General features: G+C 50.7%; 1 protein-coding gene across 1 annotated transcript; it reads right to left on the bottom strand.

Moving 5' to 3' along the window:
* Positions 1-13,883: 13,883 nt before the first annotated feature.
* Positions 13,884-15,543, bottom strand: LOC132251655 (interleukin-1 beta-like; the record flags this gene model as incomplete). Its single annotated transcript, XM_059731610.1, has 2 exons — positions 13,884-14,987; positions 15,370-15,543. Coding segments are annotated over 2 exons (384 nt in total), but the record flags the coding sequence as incomplete, so codon positions are not given.
* Positions 15,544-19,364: the final 3,821 nt, after the last annotated feature.

Genomic DNA, 19,364 nt, shown 5'->3' with positions numbered 1-19,364 from the left:
CTGCAGGAAAGTTTAAAAACCCCACCAGCACTCACCGGGAGGCGGAGCGAGAGAGAGGGAGAGACAGCAGGCAGCACGTCTGCCATTCTGAGGCTCCTGCTGGGAAGAGGCACAAGATAGGCTGTGCCGTACCGGCGCAAGAGGCAGGGCAAGCCTCTAAGCCTCTGGCGGAGGCAAGAAAGGGGAAATCCCCTAGCTTTCAGCAGGAAGTGAATGGGTAGAGACCAGTACTCCCCTTTGGAGACAGGGAGCAAAGGGAATGCCAAAGCTTCCTGCAGCTGCCAGCACTTTCCCTAGGGGAAATAGAGCAAGGGACGGGTGCGGAATCCCCTGGAAGGCGTTGAGGAAGGGAAGGCAGCTCCATGACCCTCTCTGTCCCAGAAGAATACTATTTCTAAAAGAAGATAGGGAAGAAAGACACAAAAAGATACAAGGAGAACGGAAAGATAGAGAGAGAAAAAGGGGACGGGCTGGCTGAGCTGTGCCGCCGAGCTCAAGTGCCTTCATTTTTGAGTTCGGCAGTGGGACAAGCTTGCAGAGGATTGAAGATTAACATCCTACCAGCACAGGATCGGGTGGCGAGTGAACGGGGTGTAGGGGTGGCGGAGCCCCATGAAACAACGCACATCATAACTGTGAGTATACCTGTGTTGGGGGGACCCCTCTGAGAAGATCTCCACTAGAACCCTCCTGTAAGAATTTACCAGCAAAGTCGTGGCAGGCGAGATGAGGGAAGGGGATACCTTACCAACGGGTGACTTCATACGTAAGACCACCGTCATCACAATGCTAAATACAGCTTGGGGAATCACTGGCCAGGATGCAGTCCTGCTGGTGAACGTTGTTCACTAGTCACAGACATTTCATGCTGCCAGGGAACAGTATTTACTTGGCATGGACATTTCATGTTATTGGTGAGTGGTCTTCACTAGTCATGGACTTTTCACAGTCCTGGTGACTCTTATTCATGTATTGTGGCTATTTCAAGCCACCGGTGAATGCTGGTTACTAGGCATGGACTTTTCAAGCTCCTGGTGACCATGATTCACTAGTCATGGATGTCTCACCCTGCCAGTGAGACTTGTTCGCTAGGCATGGGCTTCTTGCTAGTCACTAACATGACCAGCAGCAACCCATGCTGTGTGACAAGGGGTGCCTCTTGCAAAAGAAGCCTCCCCTGGGTCCAGCCTGGGAAGATGTGGCCAGATGACAGCCACAGATGTGCTGGGAGCTGGGACTGGGAGCACTGGGATGGCCGAGGCTGGAGAAGGGGAAGTGAGAGGGAGTAAAAAGAGCTTCCAGACTCAGTGTAAGCTGGAGACAGAATCTCACCACTGGAAGTGCAGAATCTCCACCCTCGGGGCAGCAGACAGACACTGCATGGGTTCAGACAGGCCTGATCCAGCCTGGGACAGCTCACATCCAACCTCAGCTGTGGCTGTAGCTGGCCTGTTGCCCTCTCACAGCTCAGGTACAGTCTTTTTTCTGCAACGCTTAGGACCAAAGGGATGTTGGACAAGGCCTGTGGGACACAGATGTCCTTGGTGAAAATGACTGGGGGGGAAAGGACAGAGAAGAGGGCAGCAGTTTTAGGACCAGCAAAGCAATAATGTCACTTTAAAAGGCACTAGGGGAGAGGGGTTGTATCTGGCAAGTGATGCACCTCAGCTGCTTTTGTGTGTCCAGTCCCTTAGCCAAGTCCAGCAGAGGCTGCTTGGATCAGTGGCTAAGTAACCACAGTTTGGTTCAGAGTGGACACACACAGACATGACATGGGGTAAATCCCCCTGGGGACTTATCATCAAGTATCCTGACAACCCCTTATAAATCCCTGGGGCAACCACACCTTCACTCCTGTGCCTGTGTCTAGACCCCACACCTCCAAAAGTAGAAGAAGTAGAGAAGGTGCAGAGAAGGGCAGCAAGGATGATGACTGGTTTGAAGGGACTTCCCTATGACGAGAGACTAATGAGGCTAATGAAAGAGAGAGAGAGAGAGTAGGGTAGATAGATAGATAGATAGAGTGTGGGGTAGGTAGATGAAGATAGAGTGTAAAGCAGATAGATGGACGGAAGGATATATAAAGTGTGGGGTGTATAGCTGGATGATAGGTAGAGTTAGGGCTGGGTGAATGGACAGACAGGCCTATTCAGTTTAGAAAAGAGATGCTTGAGGAGGAACATGAGAAATGTTTCCAAAATACTAAATGGCAAAGAGAAAGTCACTAGGGATTTATTACTGACTGTCTTTCCCAAAACAAGAATGAGGGGTCATGACATGAAACGAGCAGACCGTCAGTATAAAACAAACACAAGGTACTTCTTTTGCCCCCAGAGGGTCATTCAAGGGTGGGACTTGTTGCCACCAGATGTGGGGGAAGCTGAGAGTTCAGCCGGATTCACTGAAGGCTTGGACACATTCTGGGAGGAAAGGGACATCTGTAGCTACTGAGTATGGGAGTGAGGGGCACATTCTCTGAATAAGAGCTTCTTAGACCTTAAATGCTGGAAGCCACAAGTGAGAGAGGAGCAGGGGAAGAAACCCTGCTCAGACCCAGCTCACTCCCCCTTCCATCCTCTGCTCACTGCCGCCCTGTGACACAGGAGCCTGGGCAAGATGAACATAGGGTCTGCTCAGTCCCTGGCAGCTCTGATGTTCTTAAGACCCTCCAAACCCAGCAGCCCTGGGGCGGGTCTCCACTCCCTACCTTGGTGGGTGCTGTTGAGGCCTTGCAAGAAGTTGGCTACCAGCTGCATCTCGTGTTCCCAGAAGACGATGTTCTTTTTGTTAGCGTACTGGATGGTGACGGGTTCTGAGTGGTGGGAGCGGTAACAGGGCGATGGCACAGCCAGCAGCAAAGCAGCTGCCCGGGGCTCTGCAACCAGGGAGGGGGAACATCAGAGCACGGCTCCCTCTAATGCTCCCAGCCACCTCTCCTGGGCCCCTGCTCCCCTGATCCCAGCCGCCAGTGTCTGCCTGCTCCCCTGAGGATCTTTGATCCAGGTAGCATGGGCTGCTGAGATGACGGGGGGGATCCAGGGGCAGGAAGCTCCAGTAGTAGGTTGTTATCCTCTGTGTGGAGCAGCTGGGTTACACCTACTTCCTCTCTTCCCCCTTCCTTTCCCCCCATGGCTTCAACAACCAGGCCTCTGGTCTGTGCCTTCCAGCAGGGACCCTCCAGCCCATCTAAACTCACAGGGTAGCAGAAGTGAGTTATTGCCCCTGTACCTACCCTGAAGGGGCTGGGTCATGGCTGGGAATGCAGTCTCCTTTGCTTCCTCCTCTGCTCTGTGGGCAGCTCCTGGGGCTGCTGAGAGGTCCCCAGAGCTGTGATGTGTTTGGGACGGTGCAGTGGGTAGCTGGGTACAATGGAAGTGGGGTGCTGGGCTGAGGGGGCACAGAGGAAGTGGGGTGCTGGGCAGAGGAAGCCGGGCTGGCAGCCATGGCTGCGGAGGGTACATCTTGGACACTGTGGGGGGACAAGAATAAAAGTGTTTAGCAAAGCCCTGGTGACCTCTGCAGGGAGATGTCTGTTGACTCTCTGCCCCTCCAGGAGCAGGTACCAGGCCTTGATCACCCCCAGGGCTCATCTGTCTATCTGTCAGACATCTCCCACCACAAAGCACAGTCCTGATTTCAGCCTTCACTTCGCTACCTGATTCTGGGATGCATCTTCCGCCTTGCAGAAGGTGATATTCTGCTCCCCATGGGGAGGAAAGCATCTCTGAGCTGCTGCTTACCAGGCACTGATGAGCATCAGGGTGGCATAGAGGCACCACAGGGGTTTAGGAACAGTGGGTCCCCCCCCCCTCCCTCTGCCCCTGGAGATGCCTGGGGAGTGGGTGGGCATCTGGCATAGTTGCACCCCCCAAAGCCTACAAACCCCTCTGCATTTTCAGCCCTGGAGTCATCTCTCAGACCCCCACAGACAGGCCAGGAGGCCAGGAGGGACAAATTCACATCTCCACCCCAGAGATGACTCCTACCTGTCACACCCCATCAGTTCGGTGAGCAGGTTGGGGACATGGGCCATGGCTGAGCCTAAGAGAGGGGACCTGGCGGCCTGCTGAAAAGGCTAGTTTGGCCATGGAGCAGAAGGGACTTGGGGTGGCCTCACAGAGCCGGGCTGGGTCCAGGAGGAGCTTTGCTGGGCTGGGTTCCCCAGGCAAAAAGAGCTGAGAAGCGCAGAGACCCACGGGGCCCCCAAATCCACCAGACAGTGCCTTATATGGGAGCCTGTAGCCCTGATGTCTCCCCCTCCAGTGCCTGGGATTTATAGCTTTTGCAGCAGGAAATGGGCAGGAAATATTCCCAGGGTGAGAGGGGTTGATTCACACTTTCTGGAAAGGAGTGGAGCAGTCAATGGGGCTGGGAGATCCCAGCTGTTCTTCCCTGGGCCGGAAGCCAGGCGCCTGGAGCAAAGCAATGGCTTCTAGAGTGGCTGCACACACATGCTCCCAGCCACGTGAGGCCCAGGAGTGTTCCCAGCATGGGGCAGGACGAGATGCCAGGCATGGGGAGGCTGCAGAGGTCACACCAAACTCTGTCTGCTTTGTGCAAATCAGCCCTGATTTGAGCTGTAAAAGGCAGTGCCTTTCACATCTCATTGAGGCTGGCTGGGGGGTAGCTCAGGGCAGGGGGCAACTGTTAGCCCCTCATTGATGCCCCTTTCAAACCTCCCCAAGTCCCAGGCCTCAAATTGACAGGGCCTCCACTGTTTCAGGCCCTGGGATGGCTCAGGGAGGCTGAGATCTGGCTGCCCAGAGATGCTAATTCCTGGGAGGGGGTATCAGAAGCTGCCCTGGAGATAGGGTGGTGGTGTAGCTGTTTCTGGAGGGAACTCCCTGGAGGGGAGACTGGATGGGGTGGGCTGCTAACGAGGTTGTTAAAGCTTGTCAGGTCTGCTGCTGGCCTGTGCTGGCACTTGGATGCCTGCTCCAGCAGCTGCTCTGCTTTCAGCACCTTGCCCTGTTCTCCCTGCCCCATTGCCTGCTCTGCTTTCTGCTCCCTTTCTTGTGCTTCCTGCCCCATGTGCTGCTCTGTTTTCAGCACCTGGCCCTGGGCTCCCTGCCTCATCTGCTGCTCTGTTTTCTGCTCCCCACCCCATTGGCCGCTCTGCTTTTTTGCTCCCTGCCCTTTGCTCCCTGGCCAATATGCTGTTCTACTTTCAGCACCTGACCCTGGGCTCCTTGCGCCATTGGTTGTTCTGCTTTCTGCTCCCTGCCACATCAGCTGTTCGTTCTGCTTTCTGCTCCTGCCTCTATCTGTTGCTGTTTTCCCTGTGCCCCTGCACTGACCTGTCCTGTGCCACCCCTGGCTGCTGCCCATACCTCCTGCATGCCACCCACTGAAATTTCACAGGGGACTTTTAATCATGCACTTGCCAGAGCCATCTCATAGTTCCCCTCCCTGCAGTGGGAAATAGCACTGGAAACACGGTGGTTTTTCTGTAAGGACCATGTTGATCTCTCAACTGGGTCCAGGCTGTTTGTGGCTTTCTAAAGGCAAGCCCAACTCCTTAAATTGCATGGGGCCTCTGATCCCAGCATCAGGGGAAGACCATTGCCAGCTGGGTCTGTGCTAAACGGCCCATCTTCCCCTCCAATGCTTCAAGGGGAAGGGCAGGAAACTCCTGCTTTTCTCAACCAGTCACAAAAGCCGGTTGAACGCACAGGCTTTCCTCTGAGCTGAGTATTGACATGTCATTGAAGTGCTTCTAGGAATCCCTGTGCCTCAAGCTCAGCTGACTGTGTGCATCATAGGGGTGGGAGAGGTGAGGGGAGGAGTTGGGGCTACTTCAGTTGATGTGCCCAGGGGGAGGCAGCTGCCTGGGTTTGCCCCAGGATGCAGGCATGTATGCAGTCATCCATGTGGAGGCATCTGCTGGCCTCAGGAAAGCTGCCATGCATGCTAACTACACTGATCTACCATATATTCTTGCCTATAATGCCCCTGCAATATAAGATGTACCTTGTTTCTTTGAAAGGGGTGATGAAGCAAAGGGGTTTCCCCCCAACCACCCCTTGGTACAGTTATAGAGAGTGAAGACAGAGCCTCATCTCACTTTCCTTTTCCTAACTAAAACCCTACCTGTTGCTGCCTGGTCTCCATGGGTAGAGCTCTGATCTTGAGAAGAACTAAAAAGCTGTGGAATAGGGGATTAGAAGCCCCAGCAGGCAACAACTTTCCCCTGAGAAAGGTTGGCTTCATTAGAGGTTGGCTTAATGACCTCAAGATCATTAAAAATCATAGCATCATAGAGATGTTGGGCTGGAAGGGACCAGGGGAGGTCACGTTGAGTCCAACTCCTCGTCCTGTTCAAACCGTCCCTGACAAATCCATCATCTAAACTCTTCCTAAAATTACCAGCAACCCTAACACCACACCAGACATCACATCTGGTCCTGCCATAGGTAAAAGGTGGACTATGGCAGCAAATGAACTGCTGCTGCAAAGGTAATTAATATACACTCAAGAGATCCCAGGTAGAGGCTGTGCCCCTGCTGTAGAGGAACGCAACCCCCTTGTTCCCATGTCCGTACCAATCTGTGCAAGGGATAAAACTCCTTCCTGACCCCAATGCAGTATCCGTCTGACCCTCAGTGGAGGGACACGACTATCTAGCCAGGATCCTCTGGATTTGGTCCCAGCAGAAGCATTGGGCCAGTCACCATCCCCAGCCTGGGCTGCAGCCAGCACCCAGTGCCTCTGAGGGAGGCTTAAAAACCCTTTGATACATGTAGCACAGGGAGGGGAGAATTCCCTCCCAGCCCCATGGGGTAACCAGTACATCCCAGAAGCCTGAGAAATCCCCATAGCAGAGTACAGGCATTGCTATAGCTAGATTATTCCCAGTGCCTGTCCAATATCTCCTTGAACACCCCCAGTGATGTTGTCCATACCTCCCCTGGGTGCAGGCCTAGCTATGCCTTGATCACCTCCCACCAGTGCCCATCTGACTTTTCCTTGAACCTCTCTGGTGTTGGAGGGTCCCCACCTCCCCTGGCATCTATTCCACTGCCTCCCTGCTCTTTCTGGGAAGAATTGTGTATTAGCAACCTTTTACAGCATCAAGATGCTCCCCGTCATGGCCCCCCTGCTTTCCCTGGGGCAGGGTTGGGTGTGATGCCTGGTGCTGTGTCAGGACTGACGGTAGTTTTGCTCAGAGGTTGGACAATGGGTTTGTCTGGGCTGGTTTGGACAGGGCTGATCCTGTCTCAGGCAGGGGGTTAGACTAGATGCGATCTGGAGCTCCCTGCCAGCCCCACCTCTCTAGGATGTTACAACTCACTCCATAGCTGAGAGATCTAAGACGTCTGGGTCTCCCAGGGTGAAATGCCATTCTTTGTGATCAGCTAAGGTGACTACTGGGGTGTTGGAGACAGACTCTTAACTATTTTAATGAGGGATGTTAATCCTCTATGTCACAGTGAAAGGTGTGGTCAGCCCAATGTCTCCAACTAACTTAAGCCTACAGCCGGGCTCTAGTTAGCGAATGGGTAATTAGAAAACCCCCCAAATCCAAATGAAATTGAACAATATGGAAATATATTATTAACAACTAACAGAGACTTTGACACAGCGTCTCATCCAATTCTTATAAATGAACTAAGCAGCTGAAATGTAAATTATTACACAGTCCAGTGGGTGGAAAATTGACTTATGGAACACACCCAGGGAGTGGTGGTGGATGGGTTGGTCTCTACCTGGAGAAATGTGGGCAGTGGAGTCCACCATGGCTCTGTACTGGGACCAGTCCTGTTCAATATCTTTATTAGTGACTTGGACGAGGGAGTTGAAAGCACTCTGTCCAAGGTTGCTAACGATACCAAACTAAGGGGGAAAGTAAACAAAGTAGAGGGCAGGGAGCGAATCCAGGTGGCTTTGGACAGGCTGGGGAAGTGGGTGGAGCAGAATAGGATGCAGTTTAACAAAGAAAAGTGCCATGTGTTGCACCTGGGGAGGAAGAATCATCAACACTCCTCCAGCCTGGGAGGTACCACTCTAAGTAGCACAGCTGTGGAAAGGGACCTTGGAGTCATAGTCGACTCCAAAATGAACATGAGTCACCGGTGTGATGAAGTAATAAGTAAAGCTAACCACACTCTTTCTTGCATAAGTAGATGCAACACAAACAGATCTAAGGAGGTGATACTTCCCCTCTACGCGACACTGGTCAGGCCACAGCTGGAGTACTGCGTCCAGTTTTGGGCGCCGCACTTCAGGAGGGATGTAGATAACTTGGAAAGTGTTCAGAGGAGAGCCACCCGTTTGGTTAAAAGCCTACAGGAAAACCCTACAAGGACCGATTGAGGGACCTGAATCTTTTTAGCGTCTGCAAGAGAAGGCTGAGAGGTGATCTTGTGGCTGTCTACAAACTCATCGGGGGGGGAGGGGGGGGGTCAGCAGGAAATAGGGTGTATGATGGGGCACCCATCGGGTAACCAGAAACAATGGCCACAAAGAGAAAATTCAGATTGGACATCAAGAAAAAATTCTTTACAGTGAGGGTTGCCAAAATATGGAATATGCTTCCAAGGGAGGTGGTGCTTTCCCCTGGAGGTATGTAAGAGGAGATTGGGCAAACACCTGGCTGGGGTCATCTGACTCCAGCACACTTTCCTGCCCAGGGCAGGGGGTTGGCCTTGATGATCTAATAGGTCCCTTCTAACCCTAAAATCTATTAAATCTATGAACTGAATAATATAATACAAAGTTCAGTATAGAAGCTTACAGGGAAGATGAAAACACAAACAAGGAACAGTTAACAATGAACAGAGATCAAATATCCCTCTCTCCTCCTAACACTTGCAGGCACAGTATAACTTAAAACAAATTCACTCAGTGCTGAAGTGAGGTCCTCTGTTTCACTCTCCCACCTCCCTCCAGGGACTTAATTCCTCAATTAAAGGGTGGGGGGTATGTTATGTTACCCTCATTAGTTTTCTTTGGACCAGGTTATAGTTGTAGAACCACAGAATTGAAGGACCAGAAGGGACCCGCAAGATCATCAAGTCCAGTCCCCTGCCATGGGCAGGAAGTTATTGGGCTCAGATGGGCTCAACAAGGTGCTTGTCCAGCCTCATCTTGAACACCTCCAAGGATGGCGACTGTATCACCTCTGCTGGGAGTGTGTTCCAGCTTCTGGTGACCCTTACAGAGAAAAAGTGTGAGGTCCTGGTCCTCTGGACTGGGTTCCCATTTAGGTGACCCCTGGGGAGTCTCACTTGCCACCCAGGGGCAAATTTTCCCCACCAAGCACCAACTGGTCCAGATACACAGATGGACTCAGGCACCCAGCCAATCAATCACTCAGGGGCTACATCAATCATTTTTCAATCCAATCACTTCAAAAGATACACTTGTCACTCAAAACTGTGGCTACATACTTATCAAATTCTCAACCATCAACTAATTGTCTTATTAATTACCACAGAGGGTGATTTACATCCTTTTGGTGCCAACATTGCTCCTAACAGCTCTACTGGACATGTGCAAGACTAGAAAAGTGGGCCATGGTTCAGGAGTTCACTGTTTCTACAACTCTCCTGACCCAACCTCTACTGAGCATGTTCAAAGCTTAAGAAACTTAATTAATTTAGGAAAACATCTTAATTTATGACAAATTACTAGCTAGGCCGGGGACACTGGCTTGTGGCCTAATAGTGGCCTGACATCCCTCCAGCCTCACATGCATTTCCTTCATGTGACCTTAATGTATGCCAGAATCCAGCCTTATGCTATGGCTGCTCCATAAATGTTTTCCCATAGCTGTAACAACATGGTTTGGTAGCAGTCATCTCTGTCCTGGTGGTGGGGTCTAGCCTAGAATTGACCAAGACAGGAAAATCAATCTTCCCATTAGTTCTCTAGATCTTTGAGCCAGGAAATCCCCAAGTGGCTGCATCCGCCAGAGATGTGTCAGTTGGCAGGCCACAACAGGGCCTTTTGTGTTACAAAACAGTGACAAGAAGTTTCCCCCTTCTAATGAACCCAAGGTGACACTCTCAGCAGAATTGTGTCCCCCAGGGCCAGCCAGCAAGACTCTCATGCCCTTTAGAAGCTATAGAGGCTACTTGAATTGCTTTTCTAGTCTTTCTCCCCTTGAATGGGGCATGGGAAGAGCTCCGAACTCCAAGGGAACTGCTATGCAAAGCAATACGGGACACTGGAGGACTGTCATAGATTCATAGATTCATAGATGTTAGGGTCAGAAGGGACCTGAATAGATCATCGAGTCTGACCCCCTGCATAGGCAGGAAAGAGTGCTGGGTCTAGATGACCCCAGCTAGATGCATATCCATCCTGTCGAGCTTGGGGCATCCACATAACAACTTTCTACTGAGACACACCATACTAATTTTGGAGGAATTCATGCTTTCATTGCAGAAGGCATCAACCTGGAGCTTAGATCTCCAATCACAGTGTGAGACTGGGCACAGGAGCCAGCACTACCATGGGGTGAATCACTGTGGGGCATAGTGCCCTGGAGATGGAGGGGGCAGGCGGTCTGGGACCCATTCCCTGCAGTGTGTCTGCAAGGACCCTGGGAGCGGGGCGATTCCTGAGTGCGGGGAGCACCATTCAGAGTGGCATGGCCCTGGGTATGCATGAGGTGGACCAGGCCCACAACTCCCCGAGAAGGACTGAGCCACTGGGATGTGTGAGCAAGTCACACCGCTCCCCTGAGGCCTGGAAATGAGCTCCCTTGTGGAAACATTAGCCAGGCTTATGAACGCTGCTCCACCCTTCTCCTTGGGACACGTGGGTCAGTGAGGAGACGGATCTTCGCCAGGGAGTGACACGCAGGGAAGGTAGCCTCAATAAAGAGGTAGGAGGGAAAGACCCCCCTAGAGGAAGGGAACCCCTAGAGAACTCTTGCATCTCATATTTTGGAGCGTTTATTAATTGTTGGATACATGCTGCATTTTGGAGTGTGGATCAACTGTTAACTGTACGCCTTGTATTTTATGAGTGCCATTTATTGTTGTACTTATCTGTTCATACCGTTTGGGACCATTATGCTTACCTGTTTGTATTTCGGTGTGTATTTAGTTATAGTTATATGTATGTATAACCTGTAAATACTCGCTTTAGTTCACTACCTTTTATATACATATATTACATTTTGTGCCTGTTTAACACATTGCTTTCTGTTCCTCCTCTATTGAGACATGATAGGTGGGAGGGAACTGCGAATAGACTGCAGTTTCCCCCCCCAGCATGCGTTCTCTGCTGACTTTCCCCTTCTATTGGTGAGGGGGACACTCACTTTGGGGACACCGGGGTTGCACATGCTGAGAGGGGCCAGGTTTTTTCCCAGGGCTGTAATTAATCAGCAGCATCGGGGAGGGGAGAACGGCAGCTGGAAATTTTTGAGGCAGTGTTGTTTGGAGGGGTTGACGCAATGGGGAAAGCAAACAGCCATCTTGGTTAAAAAAGAAAAACCCCAACATCCGGGTGAAGAGGAAGTGCAAGCAGTGAGAAATATCATCACTGCTTTCCCTCCTGGTCTTGGTTGGGGTGTTGTGAGCATGCCTAAAAGACAGGGATGATGCTAGCAAGGAGGGCATACAGGTAGATTGAAGACATAGGCAATTGATAAGGGAAGCTAAAGGTCTGGAGAGGCAGGGCTGCAATACGGCTTCCATGGGGCACTGCCTGCACTTGTTGTGGAACGAGGTGAAGCCTCCTGGAGACCCTGATCTCCAGCACAGCAGGGGCAGGGATCTACAGGGCAGTAGCAGGGGCGTCTATGGGACAGTTTCATTGCCTGGCTTCTGGAATGGGTGTTTCCTGGGTGCTCCAGACCTACATCTGTCCCTAGCGTCCTATCCTGTTCTGCCACCGTCTTGCTTGGAGACATCTGGATTTGGGGACAGGCTAATCTCTTCCCCACAGCCACCATCCGCAAGACCTCAGCCCTTCTCTGAACAGCCTCCGGAGGGAGATCAGGCTCCCAGAGGACTCCCTTGTTCTGACTAGGCCTTGCAGCGGATGCCTTGACTACACTAGGGCACTGCACTTCCAGTTAGACTCCCTGGCTGCTGGGGACATGCTTCACTACAGGATTCACTATCTGAAGGCTCCACCCCCCCACTTCAGAGCCCAAATGGGATTTGTGCCACGCTGGCATGTGACTGATATGCAAATGAGGCCTGGTGGTAGGCGGAGCTCAGATCTTGAAGTCAGGGGTGGAAAGCAACCAGCACTGGAGGGGTGTCTACAATACCCTCCTACCCCCAACTTGGATCTGTGCCCCAGCTAAACCCTCCCTGTGGAGTCTAGGCAGCAGGCGTGGAGTGGGGGATGTGGCTGAGGCATGGGCAGAGGCATGGAAGGAAGGAAACCACCAGCTGCCACTGACTTGGGGGCAGAGAGACCTTGGGTTGATATATGGGCATATATGGCTGGTTCATATAGCACAGCTAAGTCTAGGCTGTTTACTGCCGATGGACATAGGTTCAAACCTTGCCAGATATAGGGTTGTAGGCTGGGGCCTGGGTGTGCTGTCAGTTTTTTAGGATGTGGTCGAGCTAAGCTGGTTGGCTGAGGGGCTTGTGATCTTTGATACCTGAGAGGCCTCTCCTTAGGTGCTCCCTGTGGCAGCGCAGCCAGGGTTCATCCCCTGGGGCAGCCCACAGCCAGCTCACAGCAGCAGTAGGCTGTTATCTGCAGATCAGGGGATTGGCATGGATTGGCCACCAGCTGCTTCTGCTGTTACCTCTTATATTACATCCATTCCTCCCTTCCCCTTACAATGAGGTCTGACATTCTCAGTTAGTCCTCTCTGTTCTGTCGCTGTGTCTCTCCTCCTTCTTCTCTCTCTTTCAGAGAGGCTTTTCGTGGGCAGAAAGGCACTGAGGCCAAGCCATCATATGAATTGGTGTAGGCCAGAGGCTGGGGCTACTTGGGTGAAGGCATGTTGAACTTCCTTCTTCCCTCTTCAGCTTGTCCATCTTCTCTCCCACCTGAGGATGGTAGGAAAGTCAGGCTGGAAGGGGCCTCATGGTGTCACATCTAGTCCAGCCCCTTGCTCAGAGCAGGTCTAAACCTTCCCAGTCAAGTGTCCATCCAACCTGGTCTTGAATGCTTTTAAGGATGGCGACTCCACCACTTCTCTAGGCAGCTTGTTCCAATGCTGGGGCAGCCTCATAGGAAGTTCTACCTCATTTCCAGCCTCAGTTTCCTCTGCTGCAGCTTGAGGCCAATTCTCCCAGTCTTGTCATAGGATCATCGAAAATGAGGGTCAGAGGGGACTGCAAGAGGTTCTACTCCAACTCCCTGCTCAAAGCAGCCCCAACTCTATCATCGTCCCTGAAAGCCACACAGAAAACCTGCCTCTATCCTCTCTGGCATCGCCCTCCAGTCTTGTTTTACCTGGACTCAGTCACCCCAGTTCTTTCAGCATGTCCTGCTTCTTGGGCCCTGGATGGTTTTTACTGCCCTATGCTGAACTCTTTCCAATCTCCTCTTCTCCCTTTTGAAGGACCCAGGACTCCACGGGGTGGGGAGGGGGAGTGGTGTTTCTCTAGGGTGGGATCTGCTAAAAAGTAGCACCAAATGAACCTTGTTTCTTGTGTCATCTGATGCAAAAAATCCCTTGTGTAGTTGGCAGCCTCTCAGTAAGATCCTTTCCCCTGACAACATCCCTGGCCCCTGAGTTTCCGGAAGAGCTGGTCAGATATTCCCAGTTATATACCACCCCCAATCCCAAACGCCATCTCAGCCTGCCTTTGAAACCTAGAGACGCAGCTGGATTGTTTTAATTCCTTTCTCCCTGGGTTGGTTGATTACTCTGAGCTAACAATGAGCTGGAAACATGAGACTGTTTGATAGAGATTTACTGGCTTCATGGAGGCCATCAGATCCCGGTGGTTAGTCAATAAATAATTTCATTGCAAAAAATAATTAAAAGAATGCAGTTCATTTAAATAATAATTCCTTTCTACAGAAACACCCAACAGGAATGTACAGGAAACAGCATCTGGTACTAACATGACATTGAGTTTTTATATAATAAAAACATGCCAGCTCCTTGGTCACTGCACCTTTGTCTGCCTCAAGTATTTCCAAGTTCTCTTCTAAGCCTGTGGCAAATTGTAAACAGGACCCTGAGAGGTGACGAGACCAGATTCTGGTCTCGCAAAGGAACTGCCAAGTTTGTCCCTAGAATCTATGTCATCAAAGGGCATAAGGCACCTGTTTTTGAGAGTTAGACTTTCTAATGCGATATAACTAATACTATGTAGTAATAAGGAATGCAGCCATAGCATGGATGTGTTACGTGACAATTCACATAAAACACATCTGAATTTTGGGGGGCATCAGGGATGGGAAGAGAATTCTGTCTACAATGTAACACCCAGGGTATAGATCCCCACCAGCTGGCTTCAGACCAGTTTGCTCATGTGTTGCTTTGCAACTGGCCTGGAAGGGGCAAATTCCCTCTGCTTGCTGCGGCCAGATAGGGCTGTGAGCTGACAGGTTGGAGAGGTGGGGGTGTCTACACTGCCTGGCTGGGTTGATTTAAATGTAGCATCAAGTGTTAGCAGTCAAGAGTTTCATGACCATGAGCGAGCTGCTGGAAGGTTTCACAGGATCGGGGGTGGATCAGACTGCCTGGGGAGAGGACACACAGCGTGGATAGGGGGAACCAGACACACATGGGAGACACACCTGGTCACATAACTCAGCGGGGCAGGGGATGGATGTACGTAGTACATACAATACTGTTGCCTGAAACCAGTGACTGCTGGTTTGGGTTGGGACGGGGCTCAGTGCTTGGGCCTGGTGAGGTGGTAGTCGGTGATGAGGTCCTTGCCAAGGCAGTTGGTGATTCCCACAGGCTGACTGGGTTCCTGGGAAGTGCAGATGTACCAGCTGGGGTGAGAAGTGAACTCAAACTTGGTCATGTTGTCCACCTGGATGCAGTAGATGAAGTACTGGAAGTCATCTCCAGAGATGTCCCTTTTGACTTCTGCTTCCTATGGCCAGAGGAAAAGGAAAAATGGTGAGAGGGAGCTCAAATTTGCAGGTGCTGGTGACCATTGGGAGGATAGGGGTGGGGAGGGGTAGTCCATCTCTTCCCCTGGCACTGGCTCTCCTGGGTGACCCTGGTCATGTCACATAGGCATTCTGCCCTTCTGTGGCATGACCTAGCATGATCCACTTCGAGTACTAGTTGCTTGGCCCCTTATACACTGGTTTGAGGAGAGAGAAAGAGAGAGTGAGCAACTCCCTCCTCTGTCACCGACTCTCCATATAACCTCAGTCATGGCACTTAGCTACTCTGATCCCAGCTGGGCTGAGCTATCACAGAGCCTCTTCCCTGCTCCCCATAGGGGGATGGAAATGTACACCACTCACCGCCAGTTGCAGCATGGGCTGGTCACCACTCAGCACACTGGAGAGATAGAGTCCCTTGTCTTTGATGCCCAGAGCAACAGGCAGCCTGACAAGGAACTGGCTCTGTGCTGCGCTCTGGAGTCTGTAGATGTTGATGCATGTTGATGATGACTGCAAGGCAACAAGGATCGCAAGTCAGGGAGGTGGGAAGAGGCAGGGAGTGGGGAGCTAGACATGGGAAAATTCCAGCTAATTCCTGCTATTCTCGGAGTCATCACTTAACTGGTGTGAATGACTCCCATTTCCTTTCTAAGGGCCTTCCCCTTCCCTTAATCAACCTAGCCTTTCTCTGGCAATGTTGCTTCCTGTTAGCTATTCCTGGTAATGTCTCTCTTCTGTCTCCCAGCTCTACAGACTTCTTTCAGCCCTAGCTAAACACCTTAATGCAGGTGTGAACTCAGGGGAACTTCACTCAGGTGTGGCAATGACTGACAGTGAAGTATTGAGTCACTGTCAAGGTGCTCAAGAAGGCCAGATTTTGTTTGATGAATCTGGAGAAGAAATGTATGTGGAGCTGTCATGACAATTGAACTATTCAAACTACGTCTTGGAACTATTCTGTGCCTAGCTGGTTGTGATATTTGAACAAAACATAAACTGGTGAATTCATGAGTTTTCCAGTATATTTATAAATAGTTTATGTGAATGTATATATTATGCATATATCTATTATCTACATGTTTCATATTATATATATCGTGTGTGTGTGTATGTAAGTACAGTATATAAATTTGTGTGTGTATATATATCTATCTATCTATATCTGTATATCTAGTGTATATATATATATCAATATCTAATATATATCTATATCATACTTATTTTGAGCCTAGCTGGTTTTGTTATTTAAACTTAATGTATAAGCTGCTGAATTAGTGCATGTTCCAACATATTTATATAGAGTGTGTAAGTGCGTGCATGTGTATATAAATAAATAAATATATGTATGTATTATATATACTATATATGTAATATATATTATATGTGTATTTTATATTATATATTATGCACATATAGCTATATATCTCTATAATCTAGATATCATATCTAGATAGATAGAATATATTTATTTGTGCTTTGATCTTGAACTGATTTATAGAAATCCTGGAGAGGAGGGGCTGGAAGGAAACTTCAGGGGTCACGTCTAGTCCTGAGGCAGGATAACCTCTGTCCAAACCAGGGGCGGGCAATTATTTTGGGCAGAGGGCCACTTACTGAGTTTTGACAAGCCATCAAGGGCCGCATGACGGGCAGCCCAGGGCAGATAAATATTAATTTTCTAAATTTTTTAGGGACCCTGTGGGCCCGATAGAATGGCCTGGCGGGCAGCATCCAGCCCGCGGGCTGCATTTTGCCCACCCCTAATCCAAACCATCCCAGACACATCCATTATCTAAACTCTTCATAGAACTACTATCACTCTGACACAACACGTCACAACCAACCCTGCCACAGGGAAATCAGGGGGACCTCAGTGGCCAACGTCCTGCTGTAGTAAAAGGTTGCTCATATACATTAGAGAGGTCCCAGGCAGAGGCCGTGCTCCCTCTACAGAAGAAGGCAAAACCCTCCAGTCCAAACCAATCTGACCAGGAGGGGAATTCCTTCCTGACCCCAAATGCAGTGTTAATCTGAGCCGGAGTGGAGGGGCAAAACACTAGCCAGGACCCTCCCGGTTTCTGTCCCGGTAGGAGTATATGGCACAGCCTATTCCCCACCCCGAGCCTGGGCTGCACTCAACACCCAGTGCCTCCCCTGACATATGTAGCAGAAAGCAAGGCGAGGCAACCAGCAAAGCCCAGAAACCTGGGCAATGCTGGCAGCAGAGCCCAGACATCTTTATGTCTAGATCATCCCTACCCGGTAGCAGTCCAACCTCTCCTTGGCGCATCCAGTGATGGAGAGCTCACAACTCCCCTGGGCATAGGCCTAGCTAGACCCAAATCATTTCTGACCAGTGACTGTCCAACCTCTGGATAATACAGCCCTGGGCCCTTGCCATAAAGGCCCCTGAGCCCTTGAGTAAAGCTTCTAATTTCTCTTTAGCTGGAGAAAACTAGGTATCGTGTAATGGAGGATTCCAGGAAATTTTGGGACCTCATGAGTCTCCAATCCCTGCTAAAACCCTCTGAGCCACGTATTCCTCTGTGATGATGCCTCCCACCCTCCTTTGCAAACCCTAGATCAGTCTGTGCTAAGGACTGTACCTTCCCCTACATCTGAGAGCAGCAAGTCCCAAGCCTGAATGACCGACTGGGTGAAAAAGAACTGCCTCATGTTTGCTTTACGTTGATGGCCTGCTCATTTTATGTCATGACCAATGATTCTTATTTGAGGAGAGACAGTCAGTAATAAATCGCTATTGATATTCTCTTCACCATTTAGTAGCTTGGAAACATTTCTCATGTTTCCCCTCAAGCATCCGCCAAACTAAATAGGCCTGGCTGTCCATTCACCCACCCCACACTCTATCTGCCCAGTATCTATCTATCCCACTCACTATCCCTCTATCCATCCAATCACCCCACACTCTATTTATCCATCTATCCATGTCTCCACCCCACATAGATGCATAGATACTAGGGTCGGAATGGACCTCAAGAGATCATTGAGTCCGACCCCCTGCCCTTGGGCAGGAAAGAGCACTGGGGTCAGATGACCCCAGCCAGATGCCTATCCAGCCTTCTTTTAAATACCCCCAAGGTATGGGAGGCCACCACCTCCCTTGGAAGCCCATTCCAGATTCTGGCCACCCTTACCGTGAAGAAGTTCTTCCTGATGTCTAACCTGAATCTGCTCTCTGTCAGTTTGTGACCAGTGCCCCTTGTTACCCCAGGAGGTGCCCTGGTGAACAGAGCATCTCCAATTCCTTGTGGCTCCCCGCTAATGAATTTGTAGGTGGCCACAAGATCAACTCTCAGTCTTCTCTTTTGGAGGCTGAAGAGGTCCAGGTCCCTATGTGTCCATATAACCACCCCTCACTCTATCCATCTACCCAACCACCTACCCACCCCACACTCTATCTACCTATCTGTCTACCCACCCCACACTCTCTCTCTCATTAGCTTGGTTAGTCTCTCCTCGTAGCACAGCTCCTCCATACCGCTCATCATCTTTGTTGCCCTTCTCTGCACCTTCTGTATTTCGTCTTCCTCCTTCTGGAGGTGCAGGGCCCAGAGCTGGGCACAAGACTGAAGGTGTGGCCACCCCAGGGATTTATAAAGCAGCATCAGGATGCTTCCTGTGTCATTTACAATCCCATTCTCCAGCATCCCTAACACTGTGTTTGCCTTTTCAACGGCTGCTGAGCACAGAGCAGAATGCTTTTAGCCAGCAGTCCACTATGACCCTTAGATCTCATTCCTGTGTGCTAACGGCTCATGCAGAGCCCTTCATCCTGCAGGTTTAGTCTGGGTTATGTTTGCCCAGGTGCATCACTTTACGCAATCCTTGTCTGCTATGTAGTTGTCCATTTGCTCCATGGTGCCAGCCCCTTCTGCAGTTCCTTACAGTCCTCCCCGGTCTTTACCACTTTGAATACTGGTTTGAGGGGGGATCTCAGGGCTTTTGAGAGGCCGAGAAGTAACACTGGATCTCTTCGGTGCTGGGGAGAGCTGGCTGATTCCACAAGCGGGCAGGGAAGCAGGAGGCAGGGGCAGGCTGGGGAAGCCCCAGCGCGGGCAGGTTGGTGACTTCTCTGTGCTGCTGACTCAGATCCACTTCCTTCCCCTTCAGCAGGTCCTGAAACAGTTGGACCCCCTTGTGTAAGCCTGGCAATCTGAGCCCTGCAGCTCTTCCCCTCCTTATCCTGGGACGCGGAAAACACATGGCATCTGCTTATCAATGGTTGTATTCAATTTATACTGACGGTAGGCCAAGGTCTATGCTAACAGAGTCAGCTCAGGGGGGTTAGCCTAGAAGTCTGGTGTCCAAATAACACAGCTCCTTCACCCAAG

This window comes from Alligator mississippiensis, chromosome 7 (assembly GCF_030867095.1).
Source record: "Alligator mississippiensis isolate rAllMis1 chromosome 7, rAllMis1, whole genome shotgun sequence".
Lineage (NCBI taxonomy): Eukaryota > Metazoa > Chordata > Crocodylia > Alligatoridae > Alligator > Alligator mississippiensis.
Note: the sequence above shows the minus strand (reverse complement) of the source record. Positions and strands in the feature narration are given on the sequence as shown.